The sequence below is a fragment of the Natator depressus genome, chromosome 1 (genome assembly GCF_965152275.1).
Source record: "Natator depressus isolate rNatDep1 chromosome 1, rNatDep2.hap1, whole genome shotgun sequence".
Lineage (NCBI taxonomy): Eukaryota > Metazoa > Chordata > Testudines > Cheloniidae > Natator > Natator depressus.
The window spans coordinates 250,687,758-250,708,212 of NC_134234.1; the positions used below are offsets into that span (position 1 = coordinate 250,687,758).

Consider the following 20,455-nt stretch of genomic DNA (forward strand, 5'->3'; position numbering starts at 1 on the left):
TCAACCCCCTCCCCCAACCCCCCAATCTTCTTTTCTCAAGACTAAACATGCCCAGTGTTTGGTTTTTTTAACCTTTCCTCATAGATCAGGTTTTCTAAACCTTTTATCATGTTTGCTCTCCTCTGGACTCTCCTATTTGTCCACATCTTTCATAAAGTGTATACTATCCTATTATACTAGTAGTGTAAGGAAGATTACAATTAGACAGTCTATAGGGCATTCAATTATAGTTGAAGGACTAATTCCATTTTACCGAATGTATAAATCTAAATCTGTAGAGAACTCTCAGAGCATTCTCCTTTGCTATGTGCATCTTCAAAGCCATTAGAAATTAGAGGTCAGACAAAAGTTGCCTGACCTCATTGTCCTTACCCATAAAATGTTCCCATTGGCTTCCCTGGTTGTTTTGCCATAGGGTGGGATTTTCAGAAGCAGAAGTGATTTACCAGTCCAGCTTCCATTGCAAGACAATGGTAGGGCTGATCAAAAGAATTTCCAGTGGAAAATTTTTGACAGAAAATTGGGTTTTAGGCTAAATGAAAATTTTTGCTGAAAGTATCTGCTTTCCTTGCATTTTTTTTGTTAGAAAATTCAATTGTTACCAAAAACTGAAACTTTTTCTGGGTTTGGTTTTCAGTTTTTCAGTGAAAAGTCTAAATTGTCCCCTGGAAATTTTGGGGAAAATTCACTTAAATTTTTCATGGGGCGGAAAAAAGTCAATTTTCCAACCATCTCTAGTCCATTAGACTTGTGCTCCTAAGTTACGTAGGTGCTTTGGACTCCCAGCCTGTACAAGGAACACAGGATCTGCCCTCGGGGCCAGATTCTCACCATGGCTACATAAGAGGGAGAGATGTGGTAACTACTTACCTTCATCTAGCTCAGTGGTTCTCAACCAGAAGTCTGGGGCCCCTGCGGGGGCTGTGAGCAGGTTTCAGGGGGTCTGCCAACCATGGCTGGCACTGGACTTGCGAGGGCCCAGAAAGCCAAAGTCCTGCCACATGGGACTACAGCCCGGGGCCAAGCCCCACCACCTGGGACTGAAGCCTTAGCAACTTAGCTTCGCGGTGCCCCCTATGGTGTGGGGCCCCAGGCAGTTGCCCTGCTTGCTACCCCCTAACACTGGCCCTGGCTTTTACATGCAGAAAAACAGTTGTTGTGACACAGCTGGGCTGTGGTGGTTATATAGCATGTGCCGGGGGGGGGGGGGGCTCATAAAGAAAAAGGTTAAGAACCCCTGATCTAGCTCATTTCAGCATTGGGCCCACCAATCCTAAGAACAGTCAGACCTAGTCTGGAAATTTGACAGGGGAGAAGGGGCTGTTCATCTGAAAACTGTGGAGCTGCTCGGCCTAATTCAGGGAGTTCATCCAAATCTGACCCCTGCTCCCACATAGCCCCTCAGGGGTCCTGTCACACCCACTGGACTGCAGGGGGATGATGTGAGGGGTCGGTACCTCCCTGATGTCCCAGCAGGTATAAGGGGAGTTCCTGGCCAATGGAACTGGGAGGGCGGTGCCTGAGGGTGAGAGCAGCACACATAGCGTCCTGGCCCCCCTGCTTAGGAACCAGACCTGCTGGCCTCTTCTGGGGCGCAGCGCAGAGCCAGAACGGGCAGGGAGCCTGCCTTAGCCCTGCTGCGCTGCTGACGGGGAGCTGCCCGAGCTAAGCCCACACCCCGAGCCTCTGCCCCAGCCCTGAACCCCCCCGAAACCCCTCATGCCCGGGCCCACCCTAGAGCCTGTACTCCAGCTGGCCCCAGCCTGAAGCCTCCTCCCATACTCCAAACCCCTCAGCCACAGCATGGAGCACCCTCCTGCACCCCAAATCCCTCATCCCCCCCCCCCCCCGCCACCAGAGCCCACACCCCCAGCCGGAGCCTTCACCCCCCCGCACCCGAACCCTCTGCCCCAGCCCAGAGACCCCGCCTGCACCCTGAACCCCTCATTTATGGCCCCATCCCAGAACCCGCACCCCCAGCCCAGAGCCCTTACCCTCTCCCACACCCCAACGCCTGAGGCAGCCCGGAGAAATGAGTGAGTGAGGGTGGGGAGAGCGAGCAACAGAGGGTGGAGGTGATGGAGTGAGTGGAGGCGTGGCCTTGGAGAATGGGTGGGGCCTTGGAGGAGGGGCGGGGCAAGGGAGTTCGGTTTTGTGCGAATAGAAAGTTGTCAAAGCCAGCCATTGTCCTGAAGGTACAATTCAGCTGATGTCCACTGGCAGCACCCTGACTGCTGGATATATGTCACTGGGAGAGCCGACTCACTAGCTCAGCTCCTGGGGATGAGATGCCATTTAAAGTGCTATGCAGCGGCTGTGTGTGCACGCAAGTGTGTGCATGCATACACACGAATGGGGCATTGGGATAGCCCGCAGGACTTCAAGTGCTTTTCTACAATTGCAGCCATAGACGTACTGAGAACTCTGGTTTTGGAGGTAGCTTGAGCCAGGACTTGTTCCCATTTCTATATTTCTTTTACAGAGTACTTAGCATTCATTTAAATGACAGTAGTTTATTTTAATGTAAGGCACTGTTCTGCTGTGAAGCAATAAAAGAATAAACATAAAAGTAAAGGGAAATGACACGCATTATTATCCTCTTGCTGTATGAATGGTTGCAGAACCAGACCTGAGGCAAGATTCAAACAGAACATTCCATCTCCAAGTTCATGTCAATTTTTCAAAATAGGAAAAAAAATATTGGTTTTATTTCTTTATGAAAAGAAGGCTAAATATAATGTATGGCTCTGCTATTCAATCAGCTACTGAGATCACAAGATGATATTGTATACAGGAGAAGTAGGCAAACCTGTACACAAAAAGGCATACGGGCGCATGTTTAATTTCATACGTACAACCCATCTCCCCCATGACTCCTCATTCAGGTGCAATTATCCCTCCTATCCACACCAAAAAACCACCCCTTGAAAACACAAACAAAAACCAATCTACTTCTCAACCTCTCCTTCCATGGGATCGCCTTCTCCTCACTTCCACTTCAAAGCAGTGCTTAATTTGTGTCAGGGCTTGCCAGGGCTGAACCCTGGCACTTCTAGGCTTGGCAATTCAGAGCCCTGGCACCTCTGGAGCTTGCTGCATCAGTTATGAAAGTAAAAAAAATTGCTTGAGCCCCAGCACCTCTTTCATTATAAATTAAGCACTGCTTCCAAGTGTTAGAAAGGAATGAAAAATGATTGCAGGATTCATATATATTATTGTTCTGGAACCAGCAACAGCTCCTTCAGATCTCAGTTTCTTGATTTTACTATGATGTAACCGAAACCAGTGTGTGGGCTGCAAAGTCTGAAAGGAGGAACCCAGGAACAGACAACCTTAGGAGAAGGTTTTACCTGGGGTTTGTGATCTTATCATTAATTTTTGGTGTTAATAAAATTAAGTGCATTGGAGGAATGAGTTTGGACTATTCATAGTGTATAAATTGTGCTTGCTATCAGATTGGATAAGGCACCTGCTCATAGTTCCTTACATGAAAACACAGCAACTAAATGGATGGGGGTAGTGACTATACTGCTGTATAATTTAGATATTGGTAAGATATTTCATACAGTTCCACGTGATATCCTAAGGGAAAATTAAACCAAGCTGGCATAGATGAAAATATAATAAGCATCTAAAAGATAGCCCATTGAACAAAACAGAAAGAATAAATTTAAAAGTTGAAGTCTGTGGAGGGAATAGCATCCACTGGGTTTCATGGGTCAGATACTTGTTCCCATTTTGTTTACCATCTTTGTTAATAAATTAGACAATAAAATAGAAAGTACTAAGTTAATGTTTGACCTTACATCTGGGAACTATAACCCTAAACATAACAGGAAGAGGAGGCTTAGGGACAAATTCTGGCCTCTTGTGCATGGCTCTGAAATAATAACTGAGGCCACCTTTATGCATCTGTTTATAGATTTTATGTCTTAAAAATCAGCAGCATTGGAAAAGACATTGGTGTGCAAAAAAGCTAGATAGTGCCATATTGTAGGGGGACTGGTAGTGATATCTGTACTTGGGTTGCCAAACACTTTCCATTATGAAAGATTCTTGTGATCTGTTCTCTGCAAACTCTCTGACCTCTATTGTTTGCAGAACACTTTTAATGTTCAACGGGAGGGTTGCCCTCCAGCTACAGAAGTGTCTCTTCTTTGTCTCACAAAATTTTGTTTACATTTTGCTGAGATATAAACTGCTAAAAATGGCCATTTCCCTTCTCGCATTCATTTTCCCTCAGGGAAATGTTGGCAGCCTGCTGGAATAACCACACACATACACAATTCTAAGGGTCTGTCTACACTGAAATGCTACAGCAGCACTGCAGCTGTGTTGCTATATGCCACTGTGGTGTAGACATTTATAACAGCGATGGAAGGGTCCTTCAGTCACTATAGTAAATCCACCTTCCTGAGGGGCAGTAGCTAGCTCGACAGAAGAATTTTTCCATCGACCTATTGGTGTTTACGTGGGATTTAGGTTGATTTAATGACATCGAATGGGATGTGAAATTTTTTGCAGCCCTGAACGATGTCGGTTAAGCTAACCTAACTTAGTAGTGTAGACCTGCCCCGAGGCTGACCTCACGCTGCCCATGTCAAAGCTGCAGCAGACTGTGTCCTGGGAACGTCTGGGAGATTCCAGAGCGGCTGTCATGGGGGAAAACTAGGTTGGGCTCCCCTTCCCTTCCCTCCCTGGGTGTGGCCCGTAACCCCTCTGCGAGCACCATATTGGGCAGAAACCAGCTGGGTGCCCCCTGAGACCCAGCAGCATGTTTGCTCCCCATCCCCCAGGGGCACCTCAAGGGGCTGGACCTCGTCAACTTCCAGGACAGAGAGAGAGAGAGTCCCTCAGGGCAGATTCCCCCGGTGAGAGAGTTGTTACAGTTGCACATAACAGGTTTTGTTTTCACCCTTTTCCTTTTCAAATAAGCCCCGTGAAATTACCTTTTTAAAAACTGTATTTAAACTTGTGCAGCTGTCCTGTGCGCGGAATGAGGCAGGTGTCCTGTGGAAAAAAGCAGTATGTGGTAATGTAATTAAAGACTGTATAATATGCCTATCACAAGGGGACAGAATTAAGGTTGCACAGATGAGCATAAATCTGAAGTTTCCTAACTTTCAAGTGAGACATTCCTTTAATATAACCTAAATCAGTCCCCTTTAAGGAAGTCTTAAGTTCAACACTCAAAACATTCAAAAATCACTTTTGAAAATTTTGGCCTAAGTGCTGGGCAGTATTAAGTAGAGTAGTGTTTCCCGACGTGTGTCCTGAACCCGCCTGGCTTAGCTGAGTAGGAGGAAGGGCACGGAGAGAGTCTACAGTTTCTGCTTTCATTTGAAAAAATGTTGGTCTCCTACTATGATGATTGCAAAGAAAACCTTCAAAAGGTGAAGTGAGTGCAACTGAAGGAATGTAGGAGTTTGCAGAGAGTCAGAAACAATAGCTCTAAGATGTGAGCTGAGCCATTCATTTAAGTGGGTGCTAAATGGGATGGTGATACTTTAAATGGCATCATTGTTAATTATTTCACTGCTCATCAAAGCATGTAAGAAAGGAGAGGAAGCAATATTGCCAGTTTTTGTGATTGTGATTTTTTTATCTCAAGTATTGTGGTATCTGGTGTTTTTCTTTAATTCCCAGCCTCTGGAGTCCTGTGATTATGGGAGGCTCTCCACTTTCAGGTTTTTTTAAAAATCCAAATTTCTAGCCCTTGTGGTACAGCAAGAACCTGGAAAATGTGGCACTTCATGATTCAGAAACATGGGGGCAAATATTTGTTGGTTTGTTGTTGTTTTATTTTGGCCTCTGACTCATGGGTTTTGAACATTAGGAGTTGACAGGGCTGAGGAAGTATTATATTAAGAAGATCTACACCAACATTTCCCCAAATGGGTGTGGGGGAGCTAGGAGGACTATCCAGGAGAAGTGTGGAAGATGTATAAAATTAAGCTGTGTAGCAACACATGGCAGAATGGTGGGGGCCAAAGTTCTAACAAATAGGCTGGCTAACACAGCGGGTGAATGCAGTCCTCAAGAAGTACCCAATAAGATCAGGAAGTACCACTAGGTGCCATTCTGGCTCCCCCAGAAAGTGCCAAAAAGGCATTCCAGAGCATTCTGGCATGACTCAATAGTTAGTTAGTATCCATTATGCCTCTGGCATTTAGGGCAGCAACGAAGCTCCTCCATTCCTGTGTGTTTCTGGCAAGTCTTTCAGTGGTTCCCCAGGTGTGCCCCAGGTTTTTCAGCTCAACTTCCACAGCTCTTTGCCATGTCATTTTCAGGCAGCCTTGTTTTTGCCTGCCTTCAGATCTCCATCTTATTGCTATTCTGGTGATGGAATCGGTTTCTATCTGAAGCACATGGCCAATCCGTCTCCAGTGCCTCCTGGTAATGATGGCGCTCATATCTGCTTGGCTGCAGTGTGTGAATAGGGCTCGGTTTGAGATTGTTGTGGGCCAAAAGATTCGGAGGATTTTTCTGAGACAGGTTGTATGGAATGAAGATAGTTTGGACATGTCATACTTTGTCATTCCCCTGCATTCTGAACTCTAAAGCAAGGTTGAAAGTACACAGCTCTGATAAATCTTGAGTTTGGTTTTGGTGTGGTATTTTGATGATTTCCAGAGTCTGTGCCAGGGGAGGGGGGCTTTTTGCTCCTGGCAGGTTCAACCATGCTGGATTGGTCTGTGCGGGAGGGACCAGACAAAACAGACACCCTGGTCCTCCAGGTTGGGGGTTAGGCACAGGGCTAATAACCCTGTCCCATAAAAACCAAAATATATTATGGAAACAGCGCAGAGAAATTGACCATTACTGCATGTGATGGCCTTCAGACATGACTCAAGGGCTGGGTTAAATTGTGAATATTCTGTAGTCAATCCTGCATATTGAGGAGATGTGCTGTCTGATCTATGGTCCATGTACTGTTACAAACTAGGAAATGATGAACCTCGATATCAATACATCTGGGGGTTCTGGTGACAGCAGAGATGTACTGTACATTACTTAAACATCCCTTCTGAGGGGGATTCTGATACCATCTAACACCCCGGAGTATGTACAGCCTTGCAAGTCACATTTGCCCAGGAATTATTTTAAATTTATTTTTTAACTGTTATAAGAATTAATGGGACTTGAGGAACAGTTGCTCCATTAGCTCGAGTGGTTGTGAGCTGTGGTGCTGAAGGTCCCAGGTTCTGACTCTTCTTATGACCATGTTGGGGTGGGGGGTTTGTTACATATGACATAACAATAACCCCTATGCACAATTCCTCTCTAATTGTCAGGGCCTGCTGCAAGCCAAAATAGGCATAGTTTTAGCAGCATGTATGTGAACTAGTCTAGGGGGACCGTTTTACACATTTCCAGAGTTTAGTCTCTATTTTTGGAAGGCTGTGAAGTCTGACAGAATTCTTTGAATAGATGGTTCCTTATCAGCTCACAAATGCCTGAGCAATTCCCACTGAAATGACATACCATTTTTTATTTCTCAATAGATGAGGAAAAAGAAAATAACAGAGCATCCAAACCACACTCGACTCCAGCTACTCTGCAATGGTAAGACTCCTTTTTTTAAAAAAACCCTTTGATAATTCCTTATCATTTTCATGCTCTGTCCCCAAGTAAAAAGATTGTAGGTCTGAGAAACCTCACAAAGCAATAGTGTTTTCACTGCATGTGGGCATTCTATGCAGTTACACTCTATATGATAATGTGTCTTGCTGGTTGTCCTAATTATGTTTTTTGTACACGGAGCAAGTTCAGATCCAGTTTGCATAAGTCTTTTGGGCAGATGTATTTGCCACCTAAGCAATGAGGGTTTTGGTTTGTTTTGTTTAATTTTAAAAAGATAAAGAAAAATAAATGCCAAGGGTTTTTCAGTCTTCAAGACCCTGATTCAGCAAAGCACTCAACCAGGTGCTTATGTCACCCCTGTTAGATGTAGGGTTGCCAGGTGTCCGGTAGGGAATGCCTGGTTAAAAAGGGACCCTGGTGGCTCCAGTCAGCACCACTAACCGGGCTGTTAAAAGTCCAGTTGGTGCGGGGCTGGCAGGCTCCCTACCTGGCTCCATGTGGCTCCCCGGAAGCGGCGACATGTCCCTCAGCTTCGAGGCAGAGAGATGGCCACGGGGGCTCCATGCACTGCCGCGCCCTGAGCAATGGCTCCGCAGTTTCCATTGGCCAGGAACCACGGCCAATGGGAGCTGTGGGGGCGGCGCCTGTGGGTGGAGGCAGTGCGTAGAGACGCCTGGCTGTGCTCCACCTAGGAGCCAAAGGACATGTCACTGCTTGCGGGGAGCCGTCTGAGATGAGCGCTGCTCGGAACCCACACCCTGAAACCCCTTCTACACCCCAGTGCCCAGCCCTGAGCCCCCTCCTGCACTCAAAGTCCCTCCCAGTGCCTGCACCCTGAACTCCTTCCTGTGCCCCAACCCCCTTCCTCCACTCGGAACCCCCTCCCGCACGCTGAATCCCACGGCCCCAGCCTGGAGCTCCCTCCTGTACCCCAAACCTCTCATCCCCAGCCCCACCGCAGAGCCTGCACCTCCTACCCCAGCCCAGATCCCCCTCCTGCACTCTGAACCCCTTATTTCTGGCCCCACCCCGAAGCCTGGACCCCCAGCCCAGAGTCCATACTCCCTGCCACACCCCAAACCCTTTGTCCCCAGCCTGGAGCTCCCTTCTGCACCCCGAAACCCTTGGCCCCAGCCTCACCACAGAGCCTGCATCCCCAGCCAACACCCTCCCACACCCCAACCCCCTGCCCCAGCCGGGTGAAAATGAGCAAGTGAGTGAGGGTGGGGGAGAGCGAGCGACAGAGGGATGGGAGGATGGAGTGAATGGGAGTGGAGCCTTGGAAAAGGGGTGGGGCCTCAGGGCAGGGGGTGGGGCAAGGGTGTTGGGTTTTGTGCAAATAGGAAGCTGGCAACAATAGTTAGATGCAGTCCAAATGCTTTAAGGTAGAGGAGGAAAAAGAACAGTTGGAGTTTGACTGTGTGATTCACCTCACATGTCATAATCCCACCAGGGAGAAGGAGGACAGGAAGGAGTGAGAGGAGAAATTAGGTGGTGGAGCAGGGAAGGAGGGGGCAAGGAGGGGCAAGGTTGAAAGTAGATGAGAATGCATTAGAGCATTATTGTGTCTTGTACTGTGAATAAGTGAGGGATGTTCCACCTGGTCACACTTATTTACTGCAGCATTTTCATTTGTGTTATGATGACACAATCTTCTGAGCTCTATTTCTGTAGCTTGTGTCTTCTACTTTGGTTGTCTTTTTATTTTTGTTAGTTTTATTTCAGAGAGAGTTGAGGACACAAAGTGCCTTGCAGGAAGTGCTCTGCATCTCATAGGATTGGGCTCTAGAATTGTGATCTGAAGTCAACTGAAACAGTCATTGGACTTTGGATTGGACCCTAGGTACCCTGTTGGAAATCAGTGTCCCCGGACTTGTTTTAATACTTTCCAAAGCAAATAACTTGAGGGGCTATTGTTATCTCCACTCTACTTCAGCTATCAGTAATTTTCAGTATGTCAGGTAACAAATGGATTATTGCCATACAATATCTCACTTAGCAAAATGTTGGAATACTTACCTTGTTGTGTCAGCCTCTTGAGACTCATGTCTTTAAAGGGACATCAAGCAAAGAGCCAGTTTTCAAACAAGAGTACCCAATTTTGCACTTGGACCCTTAGATTGTCACTTAGGCACTCAAATACCCATTTTAGGTTTCTAAATGCTAATTTGAGCACCCAATTGCAAAATTTGGGGGTTCTCATTTATCCATCCCAGGATAAAAATTAGGTTGGTGGTCTACCTCCAACATGCTTCACTGTAGACCTGAATGAATACGTTGCAAAGAATAATCTATCCAATGAATTTGCCTCTTTTCCTGCATGTGGAATATTCATGAGCAGATTGCTGTTTCCTCACATCTGTTGTTTAAAGTTTATTCAGTGAAATTTTTCATTTTATTTGACTATGGATCGATCCAGAGCAACTTACTGTGAGTATTCAGTGTTCTGACTAGAGAAACCCATGAACAATTCTGATGCAAATACTCGCTCAGACTTGCAAATTTAAATTGATGTATAATTTGACTCTGAAAATCACTTTCTGCAAGTATCTATGCCAAAGAAATTTAGTCTCTCAGATGTTTGTGGTCAGTGAATGAAAAGGGTGAGTGAGTATGGCCAAACAGAATTAATTAAAAAGTGAAGAGTGAATATTCATAGGTGTACTGTTATTATGCATTATTCTCCCAGTCTACTTGACCTCAGTACAAGGTAAACAATACAATGTAGGACACTCTATCTAAAATAAAATAGCCAACAGTACTTAGCAGCCACAAATTCAGGACATTGTTTATTTTGTGGTAGTGCCAGTTAGAAGTCTTTCGCCCCCCCAAAGGAGCAAATAACATAGTAGCCAAGAAGTGAGATTGAATTGGAACACATGGCAGTGATACCGCTCTCAAAAGAAAACATGCAAATACTATAAACAATATTCAGCCAAACACTTTCAGGCTTCCTCATTCACAAAGGTTAGTAAATCCCTAAACTCCTGGGATATAGAACTCTGCTGGAATGCAGTCTGCACAATAATGCCCATTCAGAAGCATTTGCCAGAGAATCCTAGAATTTAGAAATGTAAAAGGCTTGTTGCATCATGCAGTCTATTTGCTTCCTGCTACCTACACATTACGTTATGTTCCCCCATGTTTATCTAGTGCATGCATTTTCCCTTTTGACTTTTTGCAGAGCATTTAATTCCCTCTATTGAATATTCCACTGAAAAATATGTGAGGAGAGCAAAATACACACAGCAACTTTCTTCTGTGTTTTTAAAATAAATTAAACAATTCAATTAGCATATTGATTGATGCCCCAGAGCTTCACAGTTTAGCGGCTGTGCCACACAACAGTATGTGGTGTTTCTTCCTTTTGTTTATCTTAGTATTATCTCTTTGAATGTTGTTGGTCTCACCTGGAGAAGCTGTGCTACTGGATAGATTATACTGTATACAAGCAGATACTCAAATATCTTGGCCAGTGTGCTGTAAAGTGCTAAGCTTTCATGGTGTGAAGATGTCGTTTTGCACTGTTCTAAAAAGCCTAACACGTTAGCATCAGATTAACCATCATATTGCAGTAGCACCTAGGAGCCCTAGTCATGAACTAGGACCCCACTGTACTAGGTGCTGTACAAACACGGGACAAGACATGCGTAGTAGTTTTAGTTTCATGTGTTTGTTTGACAGCTCTGCCTGCAATTGCCTTGGACTCTGCCTTTGCATGATTGTAAAAGAGAGAAGGCCAAATTCAGTTGGAGACGGCCTAGTGTGTAAACATGTGCAACTGCCATGAAAGTCTGGGCCAAATTCAGCAGTGACATAAATGGTGATATAAATTACTCATTGGGCATAAGTGGCAAAATAATGTAAAAAGGACTAGGAAAGGGGGAAAGAGAGGATTATAAGAAATAGGCCTTCCTTGGCATAGTAATTCCATCAATAAATATAGGAATTAATTGTAGTTACGTTGCAACAGTTTGGCATATTCTGTTGCTTCTCATTTCAAAATAAAAGTCTGTATGATCAACACTTACAAACATTACTCAGATGCAGAATAATCCCTTTTAATCTCGCAGTGTATAAGTAACAAAGGGGAACAGTAATAGGGGCAGATAAAATTGTCTTTCCTATAGACACATTAGGTTTTTTTACTGCAATACCATGAGTGGTACAAAAGCTCTCATAGTGAACTACTGGGTTGCTTTATTAGGACACACATATATTTCTGATAATGATTTATTAGGCAGAAGATTGAGTTCATTATCTTTCCACAATACTGTAGGATGAAGCTGAATTCAAAATATGATAAAGTTGTTAAATAAAAGGCAAGAAAATAAAAGAAGTGGAGCAAAATGGGGTTTTTGATCATTTTAAAAAAAAGTCCAGGTATAATGGAGCATTCTTCAGTGTCAGACTAATGACTCCCTGTGAAAGAGGGGAGAAAAAGAAAAATTCATCAGATATGAACAGAAATAATTAACTGCTTTTCTTTCTGTCCTGTCTTGGTCAGGGAAGCTGACATGCCAATTAGCAGCTATAGTATAGAAATGAACTCACTGGGTTTTGAAAAGAGGTCTTGTTAAAGGTCAATGAATTTGGGGAACGATGCCGTGATGATATTCCTGTAGAAACCAAGGAAGAATAGATGTTGCCCTTACAAACCGATTCCATTCATCCAGCCAGATATCTTATTAAAATAGTTTGCAGTCACAAATGGTCACAATAACTGACATGGAGGGAAGGTCTGCCAAGGGCAGTGAAACAGAGAAACTCAGGTTATTTGGAGATCTGAACTTTTACAGGTAATTACTTAAAGGGCCATGTTTGCTTTAAAACCCAGGTTTCCTGAGCAAATATTGATTCCAGCAATATAATTAACCAAAAAAATGGAGTGTACCCTTTCTGACCCTCCTTCAGCAAGATACTATAGTAGGAGCATTGAAGTCAGTGGGACTACTCATGGGTTTCAAATTAGGCATGTGCTTAAGTACCTGCCTGAACTGGGGCCTCTATTCTTTGGGAAAGATCAGCCTTCAGAAAATAATTTTCAAAGCAACGTGTTCTCAGATAGACAGATTTATAATTATTCAGTTATATGGAGAGTCTCCTTTTAAAGGCAAAGCGTGTGTGTGTGTGTAAAATTAAATATATTGCGGGGAATTATTATTTTCTGTGAGGTAGAATAGAACAATATCTTAATGTTGCATTCAGCACTTGGTAGATTCTTCTTATCCTGTGTTGTTCATCAGCAGCTGTAAGAAACTGTTGTACAAAATTTGATCTGTGGAGATCCTTACATTGATGCAAATATTTTATTTTAGCCACTCCTGTTTACTTTATGTAAAGAATCTTGCAATCAGATAGAAGTGAAAGTATTTAAAATATTTCAGGATGTTGATGGCGACACTGGCTTGGACTCATCATCTAGGGTGCATCAGAATGTTGCCACTTAGTGATTTCTTTATTCTGTGATTGTGCATTCATTCGTTTAACCCAATGTGATTTAAAGTTTTATGATATAATAGTATTAATTATTAAAATAGCACCTAGGAATTTCAATCAAGGATCAGGGCTCCAGTGTGCTAGGTACTGTACAGAGAAGTAACAAAGAAGCCCCTGGAGCTCACAATCTACATATCAGATAGAATGCAACAGGTAGACAATACAGACAAATGGGGGGGAGGTGAATTGGAAAGATGAGATAACAATAAAACAGAGGTTAGCTGAAAAGTGAAAGTCACTTAAACTTGCAGGTTTGCACACTATTTATAATTCAGGGCAGCCAACATATTTGCAGTTTTCTTTGTTTGGTATTTGCTTTTTAAGGCTGGAGGAGAACTATGAGATTGCAGAAGGCGTTTGCATTCCTCGAAGTGCTCTCTACATGCACTATTTGGACTTCTGTGAGAAAAACGACACGCAGCCTGTTAACGCTGCCAGCTTTGGGAAGGTGAGTCTAAACTGCAATGAGAAGCCTTGCTCCCTAACCTTGCTCCAGTGAGATTTTGATATTTTAAAGGATAAAGACTCTAACCTCAGGAAAACTGTCACTTCAAGTCAGAGGTGGTGATGCATCAAAGGAATATGGTGCGTATTAAAACTCCAAGAAAAATGTGAAGCATTTTAAACACTCAGAAGGTCAGGATCGCTTTTCATCATGGTTAAAGTGAAAATGCATTTTAAAAAATTGATGATTTTTATGACCTGCCTGTTCGTGGCAACCATTTTGCTTCAAAATGACATTGGCAATATGGAAGCCAAATACAAGAGAGTGTAAGTAATTCTGTTATTCCTTAATATTGCTTTAACGATAACAATAATTTTAAGAGTTAAACAGCAACAATTCAGGTAATAAAAACTCTTAGTGTGGACAGAAGTGCACATTAATTCTGCAGAAATATTGGAATGCCCATTGACTTCAGTAAAGATACTCCTGATTTACACCAACATGAGTGAGAGGAGAACCAGGCTCATTATATGTCTTGTGCTGGTCTTCTGTGAGTGAGTGAATTTCACCCACAGTACAGATGTGATCAATAAATCTTAGTTGTATATTTCAGTACCAAGTTTCATTGTCTTTTTAGGAGCTCCCTGTAACCCTGAACATTACCAGATGTTCTTACTTTTTGAATTTTCAAATAGGTGGGTGTCTTAAGTGCAAAATAGGATTATGTCAATCTTTATTTAGTTATTCAAGAGAGCACCCTGGACTTTTAAATCTTGTATTTTGTGATACAACATGCTGAAATTTGCCAACCATTTTTGAAAAGTTTGCAAGCATCCGTCTGAAGCTAATTTCAATTGAAGCTAGTCTCATTTAATGTTTACAACATTAATTGTATAGTAGTGCTATATATTTACAGAATCAAAAATGTTTCCTAATGCAGAAGCCAAAAGAGGAGAAAACATTTAATGGAATGTTTTCTTTTGTATTTCATGTTTATTTAAGTAGTTTAGTGAGGCAAGTAAAATGCATTGTGTGGCAAAGTTTTAGGTGAATTAATTGCTATAAAGCCCTAAGCAGTTAGGTTGACTTTGTGTTAAAGTTCTGTTTAGATATAGTAAATGAAAAATTATTTTTATTCAAACTTCTGTTCATCCTATTTGCTATATCATTGCTACTAAGTCGTTAATATTGTTCCAATGACTAATTTAGAAACAATGGAAATTAGTAACAAATTTCCTACAGATTGACAAATTTGGCACACAGGTAAAATTTTTATTATACCTTTGTTGCCTTTACAAAAATGTCTGTAAATGATGCATAAGCTGTAAAATTTTAAATTGTTTAATCAGGAAACAAACATGGTTTGCCTGTCTGAAACATTACGCCACACTGGTGACCTCTCAAAGTGCACTGGTCTTTCCCGTCATGTCTACATTAGGTGAAGAGGCATTTAAACCCTTTCCCTTCCCTGAAGCACTAGTTGGAGTATCTTGAACTTGCAAAGCAGGTGCAGTTGTCCCAAATGCAGATTTTTACCAGCTGCTTGCAACACCCAAACTAGAGTCAGGGATTTAGCTCAGATCCAGCGGTTTCTCTCCATTGTAGACAGGAGCCAACACAAATGAGCCTTCTCACTGCATCCTATCATGCAGTGTTTCATGTGTGCAAATTACCATCAAACCTATGTTCCCAGCAACAGGGATATGTACATCAGGAATCTGAGTGCACCGGTATAGCTATGGTGGTGAGGCAGTAGGCTATCTGTAGGAAGCTGAACGTAGCAAAATGGCTCTGTCAAACCCACTGTTGTTGTGCAGAGGTATTAAACAGTTACAAAGACCAGTGAAGCCAACAGTCACTCCATGCAATCAATGACTCTGCCGTCGATTTCTCCCTTAGTGTAGACACACCCTAGAGCTCTGACAAATTACGCTGCTGTGGCGTGGCAGCTGAAAAAGCAGTAATTTTTAAAGTGTGTGAGCCATAAGTGCCTTGGAAGTGGGGCTGTCCTTCCAGGCACAAATGAGTAGTGCCAATTGAGGGGTTTCCATATTTAGCTGGCTGAACAGAAACCCAGACACATTTGCCCTTACTGCGACTCATCAGTGCACTGCAGCTGTCCTCTACTCCAGAGAAAGAGGCTAGTTGTTCTGTGAAAGCTGTTAGTGAAGTTATGGACAGTTCTCCTTTGAGTGGATCTCACTGAATTTATGATTCATCTTTGAACTTTGAACTTTGTGGGCAATGTTAAACATAAGGGCTCCTGCTTTTTGATTGATTTATTTTATTTTTCAATAGATTGTTTTAAAGCACAGAGCTGTCTGTCCTGAGCTAAAAATTACCCATGTGCAATGAGTAAACCCCTAGCACACTACCTCTGAGTCAACTGTTTCTTCTCGATTAATATGCCAGCACTGATACCACCAGTACACGTAAGGTTTCATTTATAAATGCCATTTTGGGGGATCTCTGACTTGCCTATGAATGTTTGGTGTAGATCAAGACCTGCGGTTCAAGGTTTCAGCTCAGAAGTGCCTTTAAAACCTCCTTTAAATGGAATACACGTACAATGGAGACAAAAATAAAGGGAGTTTAAAAAAGAGCAAGAGACGTGATAAGGAGATGGAGGAGCAGAATTACTATAAGAGGGATGATTAAGAGAGTCCTCAGTGGCACTTAAGGTGTATCCACATGAGGAAAAAGGGTTTGGTAACAAGTAGTAAAAAAATCCACCCTTTTTCTTCCTAGCGAAGGCAAGGCCTTAGGCACGCTTGGCAATTCTACCTGTATAACTTACCTAAGCAATGACTAAAGAAGGCCAGGCTTTGACTGAGGCTGAAATCAGGGCAGTCAATGGCAAAATTCCCAATGACATCAATGGAACCAGGCTTTCACCCTAAGGAGGGAGCAGTATTAGTTAGATTGGTACTTGCAGCCAGTGGGAGGGGACAGGGAAGCATTTAATTAGGACCAATGGGGTACAAGTAAGAAAAAGGAATTTGGGCGGCATGTGAAGAAAAGTTTTTTCTGACTGTGAGAATGTTCAGCTTGTGAAATAGTCCTCAGGCAGAAATACAGGAAACCCCATTATTTGGACAAAGGACTCAGTGAATCAAACATTTAATTAAAAAAATCTTCCCAACTGTTTGACCCATTCCCAGATCTGTCAGTAATCTCAGGTGAGCATTGATTCATACTGTAGGTTTAGAACCACTGCTATAAAGTTACCAATAACTTCAGCCTTGTCCCCTTTCCATTCCCCTTTTCTTCCCCGGTGTCCTCTCACATAGCTGCTTCCTTCCTCTGTTTCTTTCATGACCCCATATGCTCCTCACTCTCTTAATCCCACCTCCTGAAAATGTAATCTGCCCCCCTCCCCCAACTTTCTGTTTTAACACTTGTCTCAGAGATCCTGAATGTCTCCAAAGGGGAACTCTGCAGTGTCTCGTGATGGGTTTATGCTCCCTCCCAGTGTTCTTCATGCAACTCCATTGTGCAGCCTGGAGGTTCTATATCTCCTTCCATTGTTTCCTTATTTTGATGTGATGCTGCTGTGTCTTTGGCCAGCTGCAGCAAATAAATATTTTAAAAGGGAAAAAGAAAGAACTCGGCATCCAGAAGAATGCAAAAAATTATAGGCTGATTCTCATTCATACTAAGGCTACTGTACACCACCCTTGGCAGTGTAAAGCATATGCTGCCAAAGTGGTGTAACGTGGTCTGGATGCGAATGAGAATTAAGTCCCACGTTTTTAAATGTAAAGGGGGAGTAGAGTAATGTCACTGATTCTTATGACATTCTACACTGGCACAAGCCTCTGAGTAGATGCAGTTCTACTGGCATGAGAGTCCTTGTGCTGGTATATCTTATTTCATTTGGGGAACTGTATAAACTTCACTAGCAAAAGCACTTTTATTGGTGTAAGCTGCATTTACACTAGGAGGCTTTGCCAATATAGCTGTACCAGCAAACCCCTTCTAATCTAGACAAGGCTTTAGTGTAAACAAGAAACAAGCCTTCTCTATTTAAGACTTTTTTCATTCTAAGAACTAGAAAAAGTTTTTCAAAATCAAACTTTGCTAGATGATCAATCCACAGTATTGCCAGAGTTCAAAGCCAGAAGGAACCACTGGATCATCTAATGCAGGGGTTCTCAAACTGGGGGTCACGACCCCTCAGGGGGTCGCAAGGTTATTACATGGGGGGATCGCGAGCTGTCAGCCTCCACCCCAAACCCCGCATTACATCCAACATTTATAATGGTGTTAAATATATTAAAAAGTGTTTTTAATTTATAAGGGAGGTCGCACTCAGAGGCGTGCTATGTGAAAGGGGTCACCAGAACAAAAGTTTGAGAACCACTGATCTAATGTGACCTCCTCTATAATACAGGCTGCCAGTAAATATTATCTCAGTTTTACAGATGGGGAAACTAAGGCACAGAAACGTACCTAAGGTCACACAACAGTTCAGCAGCAGAGCCAGGGTCTCCTGCAGTGCTTAGTTGGTAACGAAAGAGGTGCTGGGGCTCAAGCAATTAGGTGCCGGGGCTCAAGCAATGTTTTTACTTTCCTAATTGACACAGCAAGCCTAGAGGTGCCGGGGCTCAGTCCTGGCAAGTCCTGGCACAAATTAAGCACTAGTTTCCTGACTCCTGTGCTAGCACCTTGTCTAGTGGACCACACCGATCCTTAGATTTAAACACCTTTTTCCCCCCAGTTCTTTTTTTTTTCTTTTTTCTCCTTCCCAGTATTGGCTGGAAACAATATCTAATAAAAATGTATCTTCTGTGACAATTGTCCATACCAAAGACTTCAGGTCCAATACTAATGAGGGCAGTCACACACAGTACGTACGTGTTTAGCAAAATATAAAAATACATCTGTGCCTTCTCACCAGTAATGTTTCCTTAGAGTCCTGAGAGCCAATTGGCTTGGGACTCAAAGATGAGGGAAATGCGATTCCCTCATTAAAGCAAATGAATTAGTTTAATCGATCAGCGGAAAGGACTGAAGATGAGTTTGCCCTTGTTAAAGGTTACTTTACAGGCAAGGCCCTGTGTACTAATCAGGAATGTGCATTGTAAGTATCCTCCTGACAAGCTTGTCCTCATGTGCAACAGTTTTCAGACTGCAAATTTCAGTGGTTTTAAAGTGCAAAAGCAAAGACACCCAGGAAGTACTTCCTGAAGAGGCCAGAGCAACAGAACCCTGCGGCCGCCTGATTGGTCCACACCAACTGTTTAATCTAGGAAATTGGCCCAGGGAGCTGTCTGAGCAACAATGCAGATTATGGCTTGCTATGGCTACAAACCTTGTTTTTCGCTCTGTCTTGATCCTGACTTTGACCCTAGGCTGGCTTGACCTTGGAACCCGTCTCCTGACTTTGCCGGGTAACAACCCTGGCCCAACAGACATTGCTGGTCCAGTTGCCTACACCCTGGCCATTACAGGCAGCTACAACTCAACTGAGAGTCTGGGCCAAAGTGTTCAATGGTTCTTTAATCTTGAAAAAGCAACAGTCTGTTTGATTGTGCTGTGACGGGGTTCCCCTGGCGTGCCATCTGGAACTGGGGTACCACTGAGCCCCCGACCCACCAGCCTGTGCTCCCTCTCACACTGTACTGGTCTGACAAGCTGCAAAGCCCTCCAGCCTGCACTTTCACCAGCATTCATACAGGTAGGGACACACCCAGCTGCAGTTACATGCAGGCTGTCTAACCACCAGCTTCCCAGCCTGGGACCCCACAGCAGTTCCATCCTGCCCTGGTCAAATCTTGCCGGTATATGGGTTTAATACCTGGTCCGCCTATCCCTCAATGTGAAGAGAACAATGCACACTTGTGGTAACCAAGCAGAGATTTTCCCCAAGCACTCCAGTCAGAGCTCACTGGTTTAGATTAAAGCAAAAACAAATTTATTAACTAAAAAGTTCATTTTAAGTGATTATAAGGGATAGCAAACAGATCAAAGCAGATTACCTAGCAAATAAGATTAAGATACTAAATAGATTAGATATGAATTAGTCGAGTCTCACCCTGAGAAATGATACAAGCAGGCTGCAGATTCTTAAGGGGCAAGCTGTGCTTGCTTTACAGCTTGGAATCCCCAGGTTTTTCATACACAGGCTAGAAATCCCTTTAACCTGGGTCCAGCACTTCCCCTAGTTCAGTCTTTGTTCCTCAGGTGTTTCCAGGAATCTTATTGTGTGTGGAATGAAGAGCCTCTGATGATGTCACTCCCTACCTTACATAGCTTTAGCATAAGGCGGGAACCCTTTGTTTCAAAACTTGGCTCCCAGAGCAGTCTGTGGAAAAATACTGACATCCCAAGATGGAGTCCAGCATCTTGTGGCCTGGTCACACATTTGTAGAGTCATAGCAGCCATCACTCACAGGCTGTCTGTAGCATTCTCAGGAAGGCTCACCAGGTGGGAGATAAACCTCTCCTAAGGCCTATTGTTCTTTCTAATGGCCCGTTGCCCTGAATAGGCCCTTCCCCACCCATTATCTAGATTGAAAGCATCTTGTCTAGTGGGCGTTACCCAGGTGTAACTACATTTGAAGTACAGATACATAGTCAATATTCAAAACTTCAGATACAAAAATGATACTTGTATATAAATAGGATAATCATATTCAGCAAATCATAACCTTTTCAATGACACCTCACATGTCTTATCTTGTACAAAATGCATCATAATTATGCCATAATCCTATCAATAATAATATCACTGTGAAGAATATGGGGTGCAGTGTCACATGTGAATTAGCCTGAATTTCATCTGGCCGGATGAACTCTTACAGTGGAAGATTTTGTACATACCTGGATTCAAGCAAGGGCTTCACAAACTTCCCTAAAGGACTCGAGCCAGTAGGACTGTTTGCAGGGTAAGATCCTACTCAACAGATAGTTGTCAGAACAAGG

General features: G+C 43.3%; 1 protein-coding gene across 3 annotated transcripts in view; it reads left to right on the forward strand.

Moving 5' to 3' along the window:
• Window positions 1-20,455, forward strand: part of RFX4 (regulatory factor X4) — a 131,255-nt gene that overhangs the window by 33,643 nt on the left and 77,157 nt on the right. For all 3 annotated transcript variants that reach the window (XM_074941088.1, XM_074941094.1, XM_074941103.1), the window contains 2 exons: window positions 7,506-7,566; window positions 13,408-13,531. In XM_074941088.1, coding sequence (XP_074797189.1) covers window positions 7,506-7,566; window positions 13,408-13,531 — 185 coding nt within the window. The remainder of the gene's footprint in view (window positions 1-7,505; window positions 7,567-13,407; window positions 13,532-20,455) is intronic.